General features: G+C 46.6%; 1 protein-coding gene across 1 annotated transcript in view; it reads left to right on the top strand.

The window, feature by feature from the left end:
- Positions 1–22,148, top strand: part of ABCA13 (ATP binding cassette subfamily A member 13) — a 2,251,223-nt gene that overhangs the window by 1,273,392 nt on the left and 955,683 nt on the right. The window contains exon 34 of the mRNA XM_069613428.1: positions 5,200–5,308. Coding sequence (XP_069469529.1) covers positions 5,200–5,308 — 109 coding nt within the window. The remainder of the gene's footprint in view (positions 1–5,199; positions 5,309–22,148) is intronic.

Below are 22,148 nucleotides of genomic sequence, written 5' to 3'. Positions count from 1 at the left end.
AAGAAACCGAACTGGAAGCGGATACACCCGCGGTAGAGCGAGAGGAGGAGCTGCAGGAGCTACACACTGAGAAAGGTGATCGGCCACGGAGAGAACACAGAAGACCGGTGAGATACAATGACTATGTCTTACAATGAACTGCCTTTGCATTATCAGGGGGAGGTGTGTAGAGATATCGCGAGACCCGTGAGTCTCGCGAGATCTCGCCCGTGGCCGGAAGTGCCGCCTCCGCGCTCCAAGCGCGGATTACAGGAGGATTAGGAACGGAGCAGCAACGGGAGCAGGACGTGTCCTGTGTGCTCCTTCCAAGCACGGGCCCCAGAGCACACATAAAGACTTATGCAGCATGTGCTAGTTATGGCCACAGTTGTAGGGCCTGTTGCCCTTTGACATTATTCTTTAATGCAAGTAAAAGCAAAGTTATTGCATGCTGTGAAAATAAAGGCATCTAAGAAGATAAGACGCCTCCTGTCTTATGTGAAGATATTATACAACACTGGCCCTTTGCTTGGAACCTTTTGCCATGAGTTTGAAATAAATTAAAACAAATTGTTCACATATGCCCTAATGACAGAGGGTGTGACCACAATCGATCGGATCCCTGAGAGAGACACAGGAATGAGGAGGCTGTGAGATATCAATCGTTTGCTTTCTCGACCATACTCCTTGCAGTTTGACAGACTGCTGAACCAGCTGTGTCCCTCTTTGGCTTGTGCTGGGAGCACTGCTAGAACTTGAATGAAGGAGGATTGGTAGACACATTGTAAAATCCCCTTCAGTCAGAACTTTGTGGGATACCATGGTGGCAATGGGATTGTAATGCCCACGTAGAACGCAGTCTCTTGAAGAAGGATAAAGCAGTAACTACATTTTGACTCTCTCTTGGAATGCAGGCCCAATAATATGTACGCGCAGAAGATGAAGCCACTCTTTGCAGACTCCCATATTTCTTGCCAAGAGCATATTTTAAGTTTCTTGCCAGAGTGGTGCTGTGTTTTGACCTGGTTCAACCACAAAGACACCTCTCTGCAGGTCTGCCCCTGATTGCTGTCTCTTGGCCAGTGCCCAGCACCACGGGTATCCCCATGTACCAGTTAGCCATAGTACTGGGTAGGGAAAGGTTCTAGCAGTGAGACTCTGCATTCCTGTCATCTGGCGTGATGTTCAACTTCCGGCTTTTTTGCTGCTCACATTGAAGTGGAGTCCTTCACGCTTGCCAGAACACCTAGACCCACACTAGATTGCCCCTATTGCGGGAAGGGGCAGCAGCCAAATATTTAGGGTACTGGAGGCAATCAAACTTCTCCGACCTTGCATTACTGTGCTATAATGTATAGTTGAACCTTGCCCCCTACTGCCTAGCTGAAATGGAGGCTCCTCCTTTTTCGTCTGTGCAATCTGCGCTGCGTTCACAAACAGCAGAAATTCCGAGGGAAAGCAATATTTCTAAATATTGCAGGAGATCCCATCCCACTTCAGAAATCAACCCTTGGCAGCGTTGCAGTCATTACTCCTCGTGTGCCTGCTTTCTAGTTTCATCTTGCTGATAAAGCACAACTTTCGGACTACATTTCCCATCAAGACCTTTGCCATTAACTTATAATAGGGATCCATGCTTCTAGCGGTCAATCTTAGCAGTGTTGCAAGGGATGCATGTATCTTCATCGTCGGAATCTAAAGTTTCCTTGCACGTTTCAGGGGTCATTCAGAGGTGGGTCAAACAACCATAACCTTTGTACGCTTTTATACGTTTTGTTTTTCTGACTAGGTTGCGTCTAGGTGGTTTCATCTTTGTTTATGAATTACATGGCTATTTTATTGATGGCCATATTTTATTAATGGACCTAGCAGCTTAATACATCATTTCTTTCTATTTTGAAAATGTTGCAGACCTGAATTTATCGTGTCTTCATATCGTATTTGTGGGACAGTTACAAATGCCCCAAAGCCATCTACCCACCACTGGTGTTGTCCCCACGCTGCTCAACTAATCTACACGGATGCTTAAGTTCTGGAAAACCAAACTAATTCCTTTCACCCATTCACTTCACAACCACCTCCAGCACTTGGCTGGCACAGGACCTTGAGTTTTCTTCAGCCAGTCTCTATCTGATATCTTGAAATAGGTGATTTCTCAAGTGATCTGTGCAGAATGGGAAGTGTAATGTGTTACCCCTCCTGGGAGCATGGTATCTCCCAGGCTCGTGCTCGTGTCTCATGTCAGTGACCACGTGGGCAATGCCGCTGGGCCGCACCAGGCGAGGCCAGGTAACTGTTGTTACATGGCAGCAGGGTCAAGAGAGGGGCAGCAGCCCTCCTTCAGGGTCAGTAACCCTCTCTGCTCCGTGGATGAGGGAGACAGTCAGCAGGGCCTGGCGCATCAAAGCACAGGAAGGGTGAGGTAATAAAAATACCTCAGCCTTCCAGGAGGTATATGGGTGCATTGCACCCAGGAGACCCAAGATGCCTAGTTAGGGAGGTACAAGGGGAAGCCCCCCCCCGGGGGGTGGGCAGAGGGGGACCAATTTGTCAGCTGCAGGCTGGCCTGGGGTGGTTGGTGCGCAGCCTCCCACACACTACAAAGACCCAGGGCCTTCTCTGGGCCCTATATAATGAGCTGCTTGTAGCTCCAAAAGACACAAACTGTTTGTTGTCCCTGCACGGGCACCAAAACAGTATAGTGAAGTGTGCTGTGTACTCAGTGTCTTCCTGCTCTTTTTCTTTTCCACAAAAACCCTCCCACCACAGAAAAAGGGGAGAAGAACAATGGAAAGAAACTCAGGACACCGTACGGTGACCACAACAAGTCCTGGGACAAGAAAGGCGGCACAGGCCAGAGGGGGTGACCTCTGGACCCGGTGCCCAAAAGTATGATATAATTATGATATACGAATATTATTTATGTTACCATAACCATATCTGTATCAATAAAAACCTACGGCCTTTTATTGCCAACACTTGACCGATTTGTGTGGTGTAATATTTCATGGGGAGGGCAAGGGTCGTATGGCATAATGCACACACCCCACAACAACATATGTAAGTCTGCTGCATATGGGTTCAACATTTATGACCGGTTTGAATAAAAAGAATGAGCGGCCTCCCGCTCATTAGTTTTCAGAGTAACTGACCATGGCGTGCTGTATTGTTATTGTGCAGCACCATGCCGGTGCTGCGTAGCTGTCACAGTGCCTACCCTGCATAGCCCTCCACCATGACAGTGCCCCTGCCGGGCAACGCTGTCTCTCATGGCTGTTTGCCACGTCTATAGAGCCCCTAATGGGCAACTCTACCAATGGAGGCCGGTGCCCCTGCTGGGCAACGCCGGCGTTATCTGCTTGAATAGGCCTGAGTGCCTCAAGGTCATGGATGAGCCTGTGTGCTCATGGGCTGACCGGGTGCCCCTGGTCCGGAGCTGCCTGCTGGGTGCCCCCAGCTTTGAGGCTATGTTGGGTGATCCCGACATAAGCAGGGTGATCCCTGCCTGTAATCCTGCTGCGTGAACGCAGCTCGTGTGTCTGCTGGGTGCCGCCAGCCTTGGTCTGCCAGGCCTGCGTCACCGGAGGCCAGGACATAACAGGAAGTGGAAGGGTGCGAGTGGGGTTCAGGGGGGACAACCTATCATCGCCAAGCTTAAGAAAAATTCTGATCAGGCACGTCCATGTTATAAACAAGGAGTATGAGGTACGTGGGGTTAACTATAGAAATACCATAGGGCAAAGAGGTGACAGTAAGTGCAAGCCCACGTGCATTGCAAGCGGGCAGTACCTAATGTGCTGGTGAGGGGTGGGGGTAACACAGCTGTCTTGCATGGGTACCTGTTCTGTATTAACTGAGGGGTGATGTTGTTACTCATGGTGGGGAGATGGTTTACTAGGAGGGCCTCTATGAATGGAGGGTATTCCTCCTTTGCCCTAAACTCGAATCCTTTGCAACCTGAGCAACTCTCTTTCGGAGTTTAGATTAGATTTTTTTAGGGTCTTTTAGAAAAGATACATGAGTTATTTTTGTCCTCCAATTATTACAGGCCGATGGTAGGTTATTATCACATGATGGATTGTTCTTTTACTTTACTCTGTTTGCGAAGGTACACTTACTATATGTTGCTGTGCGATTCTCATGAAAGGTTAATCATAAAATAAGCATATTCCTAAGTCAGCACTGAACCAAGGCAAGACTTGCTAGGCTAGGGGGAGCATTCTCCGGCAGGAAGTGGAAAGATGGTCTGAAGGAAAGGTGGGCTCTGCGCATGTTGGACCCTCTGTAACAGCTAATAATCTACTCATGTTTTAAACATTTAAGCAACACCTCTGCCAGCTCTGTTGGTAGGCGCAGTTCCAACTCTTCGAGGTGCATAATACACTACAGCAATGTACTACAGGCAGGCCTGGCTGAAGAAGTGTGGGTGCTCATTAAAACATGATGGTTGGGGGGGGCTTGCTTATGGCAGAAAACCGTCTGAGGCACCGTGGTGAAGACAAAGAAATAATACCTGCAGAGTATCAGGAGAGCGCCAGCCAGCAGGGAGCTGAAACACCCAATGCCCGGTGAAAAGCTATAAATCATACTTTGTCAGCAAGTGGAAGCCACTGCCAGAAGGGCTGCAGCAAACACAGCTGTTAGGCGAGCGCAGCCAAGCGCACATTTGAAGGCCCAAATCGAAAGTATTCTAGGAAAGAACATATTGCTTTGTTATAAGACTGTTGACTGGCAATGGGGGCAGTTGCTGGGGTATGTCCTGATGCTCAAGGTCCATTTCAACAGAACAAGTTGAAAGGCCCTGTCGCCTTTCCGGACTACAGGCCATGGGTCTCTCTAAATGGGTGCCCCTAACACAAGCACTCTTTAATGTTCATGAATCATGGGCGTTCACACCTTACCCGCCTCGTTCGCCTTCCTAGTCACAGTCCTCACTTAAACTGGATTGTGCCCCAGAGGCACAAGCTCAGCTAAGAACTCAATGAGGATGATCAGAACTCGGTGTGATGAAGATTACCGGTAAGTAATCAGGCTATTTTCCATAGCTTTGTTTGCAACCTCTGTACATTCCTTTAATTTACCACGCAATATTTTAGAAAATGTCGCTAAGAGAAAATGAGCAATTTAACACATTTTTTGTACAAATGATTTCATGTTTCTTAAACAATATTTCAGGTGCCTTACTTTGCGTTTGAAACTTGCGTTTATTTCCCATTGCAGGTCTGGTACAATCACAAGGGGTTTCATGGCCTGCCATCCTATTTGAACCAGATGAATAACATGCTATTGTGGACGAGCCTACCCCCGACAGTGGACTGGAGACAATACGGTAATTCGGCGCCTCTCGTTTCACGCTCCGTTCAGTGTACGTCAGGCAGAGCGGCGCGCGCGCGCTAGCCACTCAGAGCTCCCCTCTGCTCTCGAGGCAGCCTGGGTTCCTGTGCAAGCCGGAAACCTTGCATCGCCATTATGAATTCCCAACCTTCTCAAGATATTCGGATAATCCGAGGAGCAGCATGGTTCTTGTGAATAATGCAGTCATCCCTGTCCCCTCAGGATTGAAACTAGATTTTATTTCGCAAACTATGAATGATGATGACCCTCTCGCCACGAGTCAGCGATTCACTCATTTTATAGCTGGAGAAAAATGTATTACGCTCCTCGGAGGGTTGCTTTCCTTTCATTTTGAATGCAGACGATGTTAGGCGACGGCGTTCAATAGCTCAGTTTGTTAGGAACAAATAGGTCACGTGAATTGAATAGCTTCAGACGTTAAGTTGCCAATACTACTCCGTCTCACATCGGTGGAGGCCGATGCCCGCTGGGCATGACTTTGTCCTTGGACAAATATTGTTGTATTGAAAGGAGCGTCCTATTTTCATTCTAATTTCCACAAAAGAGAAAATCAAGCCCATTATAAGTTTACAATTCCAGAAATTAGGTGCCGGTAATGACGTATATCGGCACCTTTCTGGACCGGCAAACTACAAGTCTGCCAGTAGGGGCTCTGATCTAGGCCCGTTACCAACGGTGGCCGTGATGCGGGGAAACCCATCCCATGGAGTCCTAAGGAACTCCATGGAATGGGCAGTTACCGGCGTCTCCGCCACCCGTCATATCTTGGTAACACTGGGATATCGGGCAGCAGAGACGGTAGGGTAGTTCCGCGGTATGCCACCAAAATTACTGGTGGGATACCGGGGAACTCCTAATGAGTCCCAATGTTTTTATCTTTTGACAAGGTGGTTAGTGAGAGTCCTAGGGTGAAAAATCCCAGAAAAATCATATTTCCACAATGTCTTACCATTTCAGAAAAGAAGTTGGTCTGAAGTTTCATTTTGAATGAAGACAATGTTGGGCGACTGTGTTCAATAGCTTGGTTTGTTAGGAACAAATAGGTCACGTAAAGTGAATAGCTTCAGACGTTAAGTTGGCAGGGCTACTCTGTCTCACAATGGTGGAGACCGATGCCCTCTGTGCCTGTCTTTGCCCTTGGACCAATATTTTTGTAGTGAATGGAGCGTCCCGTTTTTATGCTAATATCCACAAAAGAGGTAATCGGGCTCATTATACGTTAGCGGCTGTGGACACAAGGTGCTGTAATAACATACCAGCACCTTTCCGGACCAGCAATCTACAAGTCTGCCTGTAGGGGCTCTGATCTACTGGCAGGCCTGACCTGCCGTTAGATCAGGCCAATACTGGCCGAAATAAATACCTGAATCACTGGTACTGTTACTAACAGTGCCAGTGATTCGGGCAACCCCATCCCATGGAGTCCAACGGGACTCCATGGAATAGGGAGATACTGGCATCTCGGACGCCCATAATATCCCAGCAACACCGAGATATCGGGAACTTGAAACAGTACAGTAGTTCCCCGGTATCCCACCGGAATTGCAGGTGGGATACCGGGGAACTCGTAATGAGCAAAATCTTTTGGTTAGTGAGAGTCGTAGGGTGAAAGATTTCGGAAAAGTCGTATTTCCACAACATGTACCGTTTCACAAAAGAGGTTGGTCTGAAGTTTATTTTGTCATTTCGCAAAGTTGAATCTAACAAGCCGTTTGCTGTTCAGGGGTTTTGAGACTAGTTATGGATATCATGTTAATGAACATAACAACACAACTAATTGGTATTGTTATATAGTGATTAATGCTGTATTCTGCCTGTTGCTAAGCACTTCCAAGCACATGAACTGATTGAGAGGGGGTTTTAAAGTTCTAGTGTCTTTGACTGTCTTTGACTGTATTACAGCTATAATAATGTGCTGGCCATTTCCACACTGTAGGAAGAATGATTCTGAGCCAGGCCTCTTGTTATGCAGTGAAAACGGAATAAACCCAGAAGGAGTGCTGCCTGACTGCAAATTCACCACACTGTCCCCTGAAAGGGAGATGGAATTTCAGCGGTTGGTGTCCCAGTGCCATAAGTGCCACGCATGCAGAGTGGAAGCCAGTGAGGGTGTTCTAATCAGAGCCGACAGTTGGCCAGAGGCTTGCACTTTGGGCAATCTGCTGTGGAAGCAATGCGTTTAGAGGTTTCCATCATAGCTATGATGCAACTTCAAGAAGTTAAAAAGCAGTGCCATGTGTTCTGACAGCTTCTTGCTCTTTCTCTTTTTCCTCTCTCTCGGTCTCTCTGTCCCTCTCTCCCTCTCTCTCCCTCTCTCTGTCTCTCTCACTCTCTCTCTCTTATGAATAGGGACATTAAATTCACTTAGAGCAGTTGTATTTCATGCCCAGCAACTACTAGGGCTCAGTGCCATGCATACCCAAGAGGTCTTTCCATACGTAATCCAGTGCAAACTGTCCTCTTCCAAATACATGGATAGCGAAAGGGGACAGGACGTGCAGAGCCAGCGGAGGAGTAGGCGAGGTAAGTGGCTAGTGTGGAGCAAATAGTTTGGGAGGGGGATGAGGCAGGAGTTGAGGGAGTGCCCAGTGGAAAAGAAAGTGGCGATTTCACGACTTCTGTTGCACTACCGTTTTAGTGCAATAGCAGTTGCAAAATCGTTTTGATTCCAAAGAATCACCTAGGACTACTACTAGAGAAAACATTATATCTCCTGAGGAAAGTCATTGATCACTTCAGGAAATAAACATGAGGTGGCTTGTAAGTAACTATGTTCAACTAACACAGTTGCATTTCAAGTACAAATTTTGCATTTTACTGTGCTCGTAGTGGTTTTCCATAACAATAGAGACAGACACTGAATATATGTATTTTGCAAACTAGTCAAAGGGGATCCTGTAGTTATCCTTAAGGTGCAATCTACAGCGAGTGATAAGGCAAGTGTGATGTGGGTGAGGAGTCCAGCCATTACTGTACAGCAGTAAAACCCCTTCACTTTTTATTACCTGATATCACATGCATTTAGCCCAACTGCGCTAGTTAACTATATTCTGCTTTGAGCCTAACTGTGTCAGGTAGCCATTGCTGCATCTGGGTGTTTATCCATTGCTGTGCCGGGACTGTGTCTAGGTTTTTTCCATTTCTGTGCTGAGTTGAGTCTGAATGCCTTTCCATTGCTGCAGTGCCAGATTGAATCTGGGTATTTTCCTTGGCTGTGCCAAAGTCAATTCTAGCTGATTTTCCACTGCTGTGCCAAAGTCGAAGCCGGGTGTCCTTCCATTGCTGTGCCGAAGTTAAATCTAGTTGATCTTCCACTGCTGTGCCAACGTTGTAACTGAGTGTCTTTCCACTGCTGTGCCAAAGGATCATCTGGGTGGGTTCCCATTGCTGTGCCGAAGTTGATTTAGATGGTTTCTGGGGGTAGGAAATTAGTCGCACTTAGATATTTTTTGGGGACAGGAAATGAGTTGCACTTAGATGGATTTTGGTGGTAGGACAGGAAATGAGTTGCACTAAGATGGATTTTGGGGGCCTGAAATGTGTTGCAATTAGATGGGTTTTTTTGGGGACAGGAAATGAGTTGCACCTAGATGCATTTTGGGGGTAGGAAGTGAGTTGCTTCTGGGGTGGGAACTGAATTGCAATATAGATGGATTTGGGGGGCATGAAATGAGTTGCACTTCGATGGATTGTTGTGGTGGGAAGGGTCTTGAACTTTGGACATGACAATGAGGGGTGCAACACCGTTCCTACCCAACCCCACCTGAAAATACATCTTTCATACAGATGTTTAGGATGCTGTCCTGTCCCCAGCACTCGGAAGATCACAGTGAGAACCGGCCTAATGTGCCTAAAGCCCTCTGAGGACCGACTGTTAATTGCACCAAGAAGATGTATTAGGAGGGCCCCTTCTGTGCTTAAAGATCTGTCAGGATAGCTTGCCACTGCTCTGGGGCCTTGGTACTGGACCTGATTGTTTAATATTATCCTGATTACAATACCTATAAGGACAGCCATGGGGTGGTACCTAGATATGCGAAAGCACAGACTGGTTAACACATCTGGTACACTCAGAACAATTTTGCTTACAATGTTAAGCCCGCCCATGGCGCTTTAAAATATATGTTAGAAATCCCCCATTGCACTTATAACTGCAAATGTTAGTGATTGAAATGCACAGTAATTACATGCAGCTTTCCTTTATATCGCCCTTATTAGACTGCTTTGGTTAGCATTTGTAGAATGTGGAAAAAATTTTGTAAGACAATAATGTGGAAAATACGTTGTAAGACGGTAAAGGTAACCAGTTTGTTGCGCTCAGAGAATCCAATTGACCTAATTTCTATGGTAACCTGTTTGTCTCACCTAGCAGATATTCTAGGGCAACCAGTCTGTCACACTTGGTAGACTTAAAAGTAGCCGGTCCAATGTGCCTAGAAAAGTCTACGAAGGTAGCTGGCTTTTTCTTCCTCACAGAAGATCGATGACACAGCAACATCAAGGATAAGCTCCATCTGAGCTTAAGGTATGAATAAATGCACCACTTTGGTGAACGTCTGCCGCAGGCACCGCTATCCATCCCTGGACTCTAGAATGCAGCAATGACTAAGACAAATTTGGTCTAGCTTGTCAAATAACCGCCTCTACATCTTTGCCATTAGAATACAGTGACAACCTATGACAAATTTGGTCTAGCAGGGTGCATATTGAGTCTCCAGCATTAGCGTTCTGTCGTGACCTCCCTCTGCACCCACCTACATGTCTGACATCTGGGGTTGCTTACTGGAGTCTAGCCAGCTCTCCTAAGGCCTAATCTTGACCAAATGCACAAATGCATCTTAAGCCTCCTCTTATAACTTTTCCATATCTGGACCATTACAAAATAAACATAGCCAAGACTTTGGGGGGACGGGGAGTCATTTAGGTCCCAAAACAATCATTTTTCGAATAATCTCATATAACGTTTTTGTTAAAAAGCACCTTCTTCAGACTTCTTTAGCTTCTTAGATATACTTTATTGCTTAGTTACATTAAGCTAACATGTAAGGCAACCACTGGGTCCCATCACCCAGGCATAACTGACATATGGTAGAACACTCACACAGCATTCACACATTAACATTCCACATGACATCGCAGGGTCTCTCATTCACAGGCAAGCACTTCACAACACATCTCCTTCCTTTCCAATGACGCACAACCACACGACATTCACCAACACACACCTCCTTCCTTTCCCACACCACACCAACGAACACATCACAGCACATCCCCCTTCCTTTTCACAACCACCACTGGCCTGGGAAGCACAACACAGGGCACTCATACAGGACATCCACACTATGCATCTTTTTAGAGAGATGCAACTCTAAAGAAAATATCTCAGGGACGCTATCCTCATACTGCTGCGGGATGCTATCCCTACTCAGCTCAGGGACGCTATCCCTACTCTCATGTGAGACGCTATCCCTATACTGGTGCGGGACGCTCTCCCTACTCTGATGAGGGACCGTATCCCTACTCTTCTCAGGAACACTATCCCTATATTGGTCCGGGCGCTACCCCTACTTCACATGGGACGTTATCCCTACTCAGGCGGGACACTATCCCTAGTCCCCTAGTCTACTGTGGGACGCTATCCCTACTTTACTACGGGACGCTATCCCTATTTTACTACAGGACGCAACCCCTACTTCACACGGGACACTATCCCTAGTCTACTGCGGGATGCTATCCCTACTCACACGGGACGCTATCCCTACTTCTCATGGGGCACAATCCCTTCCCTACTGCAGGACGCTATCCCTACTCTGCTGCGGGACGCTATCCCTACTATAACAGGACGTAAAGCATATACTCCTATGGGACGCTATCCCACACTTCACAACATTTGTGACACACACCTCCAACAAATAGCATTTGCATTGAAATCCCAGTACAATACTAGTGATATAATTTGCCCAAAATATGTAGCCCTAAAAGTCCATGCCACCCTCTGGGAGCCTAATTTTATACCTTCCTAGTTCCTTCCAGATTCCTAAAGGTCCTTGTCGCCACTGGGCAACGTAAACCTGGAATTCCTCAAGGTCAGTAGTTCTAACTCACTCTCTCATGAACACGAACACCATTCTTAAGATGATGTAAAACTTAAAACGTCCATGGACGTCCATATTTTCCTGAAAAGCCTCAATAGATTACATCTTTGAACTTCAACTCATGCACCATCCATAACTGGCTTTCATGCTTAAATGTCACTTGGTGCATTCATACTCATTACACATACTACATGTTAACCTCATATATCTCTTGTAACATCATAACATTTGCATATTTCTGAATTTATCTACATTGGCTCTAAATAATACCAACAATTCTTTCCCTTCTACACGGAAAGCAGTACATCTGTAAAAGGATACATTCATTTTTGATGGCTTGGACATAAGAACTCTGTACCCAACGACATCTTACAACTGGGCATTTTCACTTCTCACGTCAGCGGAGGCACAATCACGTTGCTTCATATGCCGACTGACAATTTTGCTTGTACCTGCTCGTATCAGTCCCACAATGAACAGTGCTCCTCCCACTCAATCGGTACATTATATTTCTTATTACAATCTTCTTTGCTCCTATAGATCGTACTTCGCACTGCAGCACTCCATGCCAATTACACCTCGTTAAACTGCCACAGGCCTTACTTCCTTAGCACGTTCGTCCTACGACGTGAGGTACTTTACTCGCAATCCTGAACCAGCTTCAGTTCCATGCCACGAGCACATCACAACAGAATCTTCCTTCACCATCACTCTCAGGATACGAATGACGTCACCATACTGCACAGTGTATCGAAGCACAACAGAGCTGCCGTGCCGAGTATCCTTACAACGGTTGCCACTGTAACACTTGGCAGCGCGGCACACAGTATTTACCAGTACTTCACTTTTCCTTATGGCAGCTTCCCGCTTTTTTTTTTAAAACCCATTACTAATACATTTGGGAATACGACGTCCTCAGGCAATAAACTGTCCAAACTTGGAGTAATTTCTGCACCATTCTCCAGCTTAGCACTACTCCAGGGACCTGCTCCTTTACTGGGTGCTACCTCATTTTCCCTTTGGCATTTCGGGAAACGCTGGAACTAAATCTGCCTTCACTGCACTCCTGACACTTCACTCGTGTATGGCACAACACTACCCCTGCGAAGGGCTCTTCATTAATCACTCAGTGCCCTGGGTCTGCACTGGGTCTTCAACTCTGCTGGATTGGGCTGAACACCCCACACGCACAATGGACCCCCTGGAGTTTGGCCCTGCTACAAATGTCTCCTTTAAGGGGCTTCTGTACATGGCGTCTGGCACTGAGCGGGATCCCAGCACCTTGCTCCTTTACTATAGGCGTCACTTATGGAGCTACATCCATGACCGGGGCATCACTTTAATCATCAACCCCTCTGCTATATCGCTGGGGTGCTGCTTCTTCCTTGCTTGCGACCAGGGCCTGCGCTGGGGTTTTCTCTGCTTAACTGCTTTCAATCCCCTACCCAGCGCTGTACACCTCTGGGTGATGGGACTTACGTTTGGTGTTTGGGGGGCAGTGGTTCCTTTTCTTCCTCTGCTGCTCCCCCATCAACAGTCTCTCTTTCTCCTCTGTGCAGGTTCTTAGATCCTCGTCGCCAGTGTTAAAAAGCACCTTCTTCAGACTTCTTTAGCTTCTTAGATATACTTTATTGCTTAGTTACATTAAGCTAACATGTAAGGCAACCACTGGGTCCCATCACCCAGGCACAACTGACATAAGGTAGAACACTCACACATCATTCACACATGAACGTTCCACATGACATCACAGGGTCTCTCATTTACAGGCAAGCACTTCACAACAGTTTTATTTCACTGACTTTCTGAATAGCTGCACTAAACATTTGTGAGGCGTGGCTGTCTAGACTTGAAGAAGGGCGTTTGCAAATTTCATGCAAATCCATCTGTAATTTTGAAAAGATCTGCCCAAAAGAGTGCTAAACCAATTAACGTGCTTACTTGCCAATGCTTACTACTCCCACACCATTGTGGCAGCGTCTAACAGGAGCAAAGCCCTCTTTGAAGAAGTAAGGCATTGTACCAAATCCTCACCCTACCCCAAGGCACCAGCAACTCAGAAAAAATTAGACAGAATCAGCACATTATTTTATTGAATAAATTGACGGAATTTGAGAGATCATAGAATCAACCTCCCACAGCATTAGCATCCCCTGCACCCCGGCATACACACTGCCCCCTGGACGGAATTCTCTCTCTTTTCCCCGAATCGCCTAAAAATGATTCCCTCCCTCAAACCTACTTCTTACTCTGACGATATCATTTTGGCATCCACCATTAAACAATTGACAGGCCCATCACTCAATTAGCTCCTCAGCATCATCAATGCCTCCTTGCAGAAGGATCAATGTTTACCACCACATGTTACAAATGTACAACCTTCTAAACATCTGCAAACTCTGCAATCACCTCACCTTGCATCCAGCAAAGACCAGCATAAATCCAGAACTCACTAAATGCGACTTCTGCACAAACCTGCTCAGTCCAACCTTCACAGATCCACCTCCACTTCTCCCATCGATATAAGGCAGGCTGGTTCATAATATACCAACAGTCCTACACAAACCTCTAGACTGTTGGTTGAAAAGTTGCTTACCTAAAGATAGTTTGTTAATGGCCCAATTCCTAAAGGCCGACCTTCAAAACTAATAATGGCCACAAACTAAAGTTTATTTCCTTATGCTAGTTTTGAGGAAAGGTCGGCCACTTTCGTATCTGTTTTTTTAACCCCTACCTTTGCCTTACCTGTTTCCTTTTTATGGTGGAAATTCACGTACGTCTTTCTCCGTGTATTTTCACTACGCCCTTCCCCATTTCCCATCCACTGCACACCATCATCCCAAATGACCTCTGAAAACTAGATTTGGTCTGGAAACCGGATGCATTTATTTCTCTTTTGTTACAATTCTTGACTGTGCAGACAGTCTTCTTTTACACCTCTGTCCTAGTCTTGCTCTTCACTACAGGTGTTTTTCTGTCGGCATAGTGGAATTGGTGGTTTTAATCTTAAATTACATTCTGACAGCAGATAACAATTCAAGGCTGTGTTCCACCGATGTGTGCTAAATACATTGCATGTTAGTTTTTTGGTCGTTTGTGTACAGGGCTTTGGAACATTTCAGCCAGTAAGAAGGCTAGCAATATGTATTCACTCTGATTGGGTGACATGTCAGTCACTTCAACCAATAAGAGGGCATGTACATTTCAGGCTTCCTAGTTGCTTTAAATGTACTCACGTGCCCCGGTGCATACATGCCAAACGCAAAACCTTTGCATACCCTACTCCGAATTATGCGTCGTTCATTGAATTTGTAAAATGGCAGATTTTTGTCACATTCTGACATTTTTTCCCAGGGTCTAGACTTCTCCAATTTCCCCTCAGCCCACACTCATCTCAAGACCTCAAAACCGTCTGCATTATAAGAAGATTCATGTTACTTAACCTACAGATGACCCTCCCTTAAAAGACAACTTCCAACTCAGCAATTTTACTTCCAAGAAATTGAGAACCTCGAAAATTACACCAGAATTCACCTACTTTAACTTATGTCATGCAGCTGAGAGGGATCAACAGCAGACGTTCTCAAATGTGAAAGGGAAACCAAGGGTTATTGGGGAATTTAACAAACAGTAAGGTTAATAGAAAATTCCACTAGGTCAGAAGCTCCAGGACTTTCTTTTCCCCAGTACTTCAACCAGGAGTGTTCCCACTTGGAACACAACACTTAAAGGACTATCTTCACCTACGATCTGATAATATATAAGGAGGCAGTCTGAGAACATAAGTTGTCTCTGGATTTAATAAAGACTATGGTACTTCTCACACTAAAGGGAGGCAACGTGTCCCAGTTCACAAGTACTCACTCAAGGACAGTCTGTGCCTATCCCTACTGAGAAATGTATCCTTATGATACTGTAACTCTGATTGGTTGGCTTGTTCTACTTTTTGGGCTCTCAACCACTCCAATGGTTCTGCTCAGCATCCGCGGATACACAGCCAGAGCTCGAGTAATGTTGGTCGCCATCTTGGACCCACAATCATCACCTATTGGCCGTGAAACTGTTTCCCTTTTGTTCTGGGCTGAATGGGCATATCAGTGCTCCACTCTGAGAAATACTGGAAATCCTCTGATGCATAGTTCAGCCAAATCTGCTGAGCCATAGTGGGAAACTGGATGTCTGCTATACCCTGGGTAGATATTTAATTCTAGCAATCTTGCAACAGAATCGTTTCTGAAAGATGAAACCACAAAACTGTCCTTCGTTGGCGGTCCTAATAAATTACCTCGCAAGTTAGGCACTATTTTGCCATCATGTCTCACGGGAGGTTGAGGCCCCATGACAACACCACAGGGTAGATTCAGATGGCAACGTCTCCACTAGTTTGCAGGTGGATGGGTTCTCTACTCTTATTTTGGGTATTCTTAAAGGCGCTGGGGCGTATCGTGTACCATTCTGGCAGGTCTTTGGCAAACAGTTAGGGAATGGTTAGGTGGGCCAATGATTCCTTCCCTCATCACCTCCAGACACATGCACACAGCTGGGGGTGCGTGTGGCTCCCATGGCCATGCCATCCTCTACTACGAGTGCCAGGCAGTGGACTTCGTCACAGCCCCCTGGTACCCACAGGCGTCACTCATAATGGCACATATTCCGTTTACATTTCCGTCGTCCCTGACTTTTATCTTTTAGTTTTGGCTTATACACTCCACCTAGTGAGGTTCAAAAATGAATTGTATGGAGTCTAAAGAGATGGAGATGCAATGTCAGGATGAATATATCTATTCGTTACTGCTTTTCCATTCTTCCTGCCCTCTACGTTTGTGATATTATGAGTTAATGGTAGCAAAAGTATGCACTATGTCTGTGTGTGTGTGTGAGACTGTAGTGGCAAGAGTGCCAGGTATCCTAACCATGATGAAAGATTCCAGAAAATATGCCATCTGCCATAGCCCTGATGAAGGATTATTTTTTTTGATGGTGCATGTTTTGTATCCAATGGTTTTTGTTTTCCATTCACTTTTGTTATACATCGTTGATTTTATCAGTAACTCAATGTATACTGGTGGGCATTCTGCTCCACATCCTCCTTGCCCCAGAAGCCCTGGGGCAGGCATTCGGGTCACTTGTGCTGTGGCTTCTATGGTCACATTTGTGTTAGCATTGCTATTCATGTGAAGTCTCTGAACCTCCAAACGAGTGCAAGCAGTCACTCTACCCTTGCTGCATGTCATCATTCACTTCACACTCAAGATCCCCTTGTGCGGTGAAGAGACATTTCTATTGTCCATGCAAAAGGCTGCATCTCTTCTCTGCCCGGCAGTCGGGCTCTCGCAGACAGGCCAAGCTGAGAACACCTAATTAATCCTATTGCTGCTGCATGCCCTCCCCAGCTCCTTGCACTCTAAGGCATAGAGCTGGTGAGGGCACACAGCTTGTGTACAGGAGCGGAGAGCTGGTGAGGGCACAGGAGCTCGTGCATGTACACAGCTACTGTGTACCCTATGGGAAATTAGCCTCTGTGCCTTTCGCTTGCAGACATGGTTAGCGGGGAGCACAAAGACAACCTGTCAGCCCACACATAGAACCATTCGTCTTTGCCACTCTCCATTCACTCAGCTTGGGCTGGAGCCTGTGCCTGCATTGTGGGGGAACCAGCAGCAACCATCTGCTCCTCGACAGACATACATGAAGAGGGGGTAATGGAGAACAATCCTAGAACACCTCATTGGTATGCGAGTACCACCTCCCTTTCATGCGCTATACGCCATATGTTGCTTGGACAGAGGGGATCAGCTCCAGCTCCACGCCATGCACGCTCAAGTCCCACATGGATCCTCATGTGTTGCCCCTGAATGCAGCCCATCTCATCTCTTGTCTGCTGCCCTGCATGGACAGGCAGCCTGGATGACGAGTGCAAGATTCATGACAATGGGCAAACTCTACTTGGCACTTAAAAGTAAGGAGGCATTGGGTCTCATTACGAGTCTGGCGGTAACTGTGCCGGTAAAACCAGCAGGTTGCGCCAAACCTGTAAACAGTTACCAGTGCCTGGCTTGCTGGTAACACCGGGGTATTTCAACCCCGGCGGCCGGAAAGTCAGGCGCCGGTAAACTGTTGTTCCCCATTCCCATAGAGTCCGCTAGGACTCTGAGAATGGGGACCACGGAAACACCGGCACCGGTCATAACGTTCCCGGTGGTTCTGTGGAATTACAGCCAGTGGAATGACCCTGAACGATCAAATCCCTGTATGTCTCTGAATAGCAGAAGCTGATTGGGGCTTCCCAGTGGGGTCAGCTAGTCCAGTCTCTAGGAATATGAAGCCTTAAAGCAAATGCACTCTGCCTGTCCCCAATACCCTCCGCAGGGAACAGCCCACACCAAGTGAAGTCCAGCTGACACTTAAGCTGCATGGTGAAGCTGTCACTCTTTGTCTCATCACAAAATGACATATACCTGGCACTACCCGATTCCTCCCCCTCTGCAGAGACATGAAGATAGGCAGAGGCCCAGGGTGACATGTCCATGCACTCATTAGCTCACCTCTCAGCAAAGACACCAACAGGGACGGTGTCAAATTCTAGTGAGATTTTCCCTCAATCCCAAAATCAACCAAGGGTTAAATCCAGTCTGACGAAATGGATCCCAGAACCAAAAGCAGTTTATAAGGACCGACAGTGTTCAGACACTGAAAGCAGTGTTTTCAGCTGTTTTCTGAACCCGGGAAGTTCTTGTCTGGCTGCTCGATCAGCAGACCTTTCAGTTACTGAATTGGGTATTATTTCCTGTCAATTGTTTTTTTGTGCTATAATTAGCCAGTAAGGCATGCTCCTTGTGGACTCTGCTTACCCCTCTGCTACAATCTGGTCACACAGGAATCAGTGTCTCCTCTACCCCCACGTCCCCCCCTCCTGCCTTTGTCTCCAAACTTCTCTGCACCACCGCTGCTACCCAAGTGCTTGTCATTGTGTGTCCTCACAAGGCTCTTACACCGACACAGCAATCTCTCACTAAACGGGATCTCTCACACTGCAAATGTACCCACACAGTGTTCATACACATTGGAAACACATAGCCACACGCTGCACATACATGCACACATTTACACACATCATACCATGCCCATATACATACCCACATGTGTTCCCTTTGCAATGGTTTTAGTGTTAGATGCAAATGCCCTAGATAACATGCATTTATTCAATCCCCACACTTTTTGGTAAACACTGCTTTTCTTCCAGTGCTTTAAAAGTACCCAATGTACAATACTCCAGTTGGAGACGCTCAGCAAATAAATCAGTACAGCTGCAGAATATGACTTGACACACCAAGATACCGCGAGCCCCATCAAAAGATGGCTGACGCACTATCATGATTAAAACCTGGCAACATTGCCTGCCAGCAAAGAGTGCTGTGCTGCTGGGTCCAGAAGGAAGCAGGCATCAAAGTATCCGCCTGTGATGGGCTGAAGTAGATGGAAGCACTGGTCTCCAACTCCACGTATCTCTCGTGGAAACCGCAGCAGAAATAGCTGAGTTCTGGAGAAAAAGAGTATGGGGGGGGGGGGTGTATGTAACCCATTTTAACATTCTGAGCTTGCAAACCACTTCTATGTCCTTAAGGAGTTGTTTGCCAACATTCCGTAGATCTTTGCTCATTGGTTGTTTGCTCGACTCTAATTCTCATAGGCCTTGGGAATACATCAGTTGCGGCATTGCACAGTGGTTTTTGGCAATAGATTTTCTCTTTATGAAAGGACCATATATATTTTAAGGTTTCTTTGTATAGCTGAAAAGTGTTTCCCCTGGCATCAGAAATGTGACAGATATATTAGAGTTTTTGATCCGCCGTTTCACCACCAACTCAAACTGCAATTGTGCATGGGATATGTACCTTCTACTATACATTATAAAATGTTAAGTGAACTTCCTTGTAATAGGAAAATAATACACATTGCTATATACAAATATTGCAAGCACATAAGCACTTTAGAGAGTACATGGAGGCCTTGGAAAACACAGTTTACATGTATTTAGGTGCTCTTTTCTGGTTCGTATTAAATGATGGCTTAGATAAACTATTGCTACAAAAGGGGTGAGTTGAACAGTACCATTTTTATAGTATATTTTGTTTGGAAAGTGTGATGAAGTTCCTTCTCGTTTGCTGGGGACCAGAAAGGTCAGGACACAAGGGGCCTGGTGCCAACACCTTGCCAATGGATGTTTGGCCTGAGGGCATTATGGGAAGGATCCCCAAATGACCCCACCTTAGTCCTAGTTACGTGGCGGGGAATAATCATCATGTTGATTATATGATATGAAGTGGCATTTATAACACGCCTGTACACAAGTGTTTCTAGGCGCGACAAGACAAGGAGGGGGAAACAAAGGGAGGACAAAATAATGATCTTACTTGACCTTGTCTCATTCAGATCACGCGGAAGAGGGGAAGAGGGAAGGCGTGAAGTGCCAGGGGGAAGAAGAAGGGGGAAGTTGCGTTAACTCACAATTGCGGCCAGCGGGTGGCTCATAAATGCAGAGCGAAGGGACTGTGGGGTTGCAGATACAGATCCTTAAGTGCTGGGGATCCCAGAGGCAGTGCGCGGGCAACTGGAGATGCAGGAGCCTGGGCCCAGGTTCAGAGAGTGACCAGTGCACGGAGCAGTCAAGGGCATCAGCCGGGGAGAAAGCAGAAGCGAAAAAGGAAGGTCTTGAGTTGCTTCTGGAACCAGAGGTGGTTCTGGTCAAGTTTGTTCGAGGCAGCGAGGCTGTTCCAGAGGGAGGCTGTTCCAGAGGGAGGCTGTTCCAGAAGGAGGCCCCAGCTGGTGATATAGATCTGCTCCAAACTCTCTGCTTGGAGAAGCGTCTGACTCTGAGAGTTGGAGGTGGATGAGCAGAGAGCTCGAGAAGGAAGATGTTTTGGAAGAGAAAGTTGGAGGTAGAGCGGTCCCAGTCCACAGAAATCCTGGTGGATGATGCAGAGGGTCTTGAACTTGATCCTTGCAGTCATGGGGAGCCAATGAAGAGATTTCAGAGCTGGAAAGATACAATGCCTGGGCTTGAGGCCGAGGACATGTCTCACAGTCCTGTTCTGGATGAGTTGTAAACGTTGAAGAGTAGAGGCAGAAAGATTTAGAAAGAGGCTATTGCAATAGTCCATCCTAGAGAAGATGAGAGCTCTGGAGACAGTGAGCTTCTGGGGAAAGTGAGAAAAGGAAGAACACCTCTGAGGAGGTGCAGCTGATTGTTTGACTTCTCAGAGACGTCAGAGATGTGAGGAGAGAAGAGGGGGTGGAGTCAAAGATGACACCAAGGTTCTTAGCCTCACAGGAAGGAGCAGGAAGAGGACCCAGAGTGGGCAGCCAGAGAGGAAAGGAGGGAGTGGGTGTCACAGTGAGGAGGATCTCAGTCTTACTGGCATTAAGGCAGATATCATTGGTGGCACAGCATTACTGAATTGCGGCCAGACAGTCTGGTATGAGAGAAGAAGCAGAGTGGCTGACGGGAGCCCGAAAGAGAGCGGAGTGTCATCCGCATAACATTGATATTTGGAGCAGAAAGTGGCGATGCGGTGGGCCTGTGATGGTGGCAGGGTGAACTCTAAATATAATCCATGAATGAGCTAAGGCATGGCACTGCTCATAATCACTGCATCCCCATCAAATTGATATCGCACACATGTCAGCCCTGTAGGCCCAGTTCAGCTGTAGAAGGGTTATGTGCATTCTCCACAGACAAGTTGGACCTTGCCATACTGGCAGAAATTTAGCCAGGGTGGTGTACATCACTTTGTTCCTTTTTAAGGGCAAGTAACACCCTTTCCCAGGGACAGCTGACCTGGGAACAGGAATCAAAGGGCACACCCATTCACAAAAGGTTTGGCTTCACACCAGGATGCTGAATCTCTGAATTCCTTTTATACTATTGAGAATGGAAGGGGCGGGGTTAGTGTAGACAGGCGGACCTCTGTACAGTTGAGGGAGCTTTCCAGCATATCTTTTCACTCTGCCTCTCCTTCCTGTCCCCTCCACTTCCTCTGGCAAAAAGCACTTTGGGTATGATGTCAGAATGGTAAAGTCAGCGTCTCTTCAGAACAGGGATTGGACCCCTAAAGAAGGCTAGCTTTAGTCCAATCACCTGTAAACCTTTACTTTAAAAAAAAAAAGGATGCCACACCACTTCTTTGAATCAATCTTTCAGACTCCAACCCTTCAAGAAGATTTCATTGGACCTCTCTTGGGAGAGTGTATCTTTCCAAAGTACTCTGCCAAGTGAGATGAAGACTGAGAGTCCGAGGCATAGGTGAGGTCTGTCCCCTAACCATCTGCATGGACCATAGAGGATGACCTGCTGCTGGAACAGTACCTGCTTCTCTGCCAGCCACAACAGTACCCATGACCTCACTGTGTTGTAGGACACCTTCAGTTGTGGACCAGCCTCCCTAGTACTTGGGAGAATGAGAACAAGGACCAAAACCTCTAGTTATAATCAAATGTTTCCTGGTTAAAACATCTTTAAAAACAACTCCCTCCCCTCTCTAGCCTATTTGGGGATGTATACATAGTAACCAAAAAGTGCTCAATATCATGAGCTGAATAATTCAAACCCAGAGCTTTCCCATCTTCAACGATAACGTAAGGCAATTTGGGGCTCATTATGAGTTGGCCGGTGAGGTGCCTGAATTACCTGTCAGCTAAGAGCTGGAGTTAATTCAGGCA

Source organism: Ambystoma mexicanum, chromosome 5p (genome assembly GCF_040938575.1).
Source record: "Ambystoma mexicanum isolate Mex_15411 chromosome 5p, UKY_AmexF1_1, whole genome shotgun sequence".
NCBI lineage: Eukaryota > Metazoa > Chordata > Amphibia > Caudata > Ambystomatidae > Ambystoma > Ambystoma mexicanum.
This window is presented reverse-complemented; position numbering and strand designations above follow the sequence as displayed.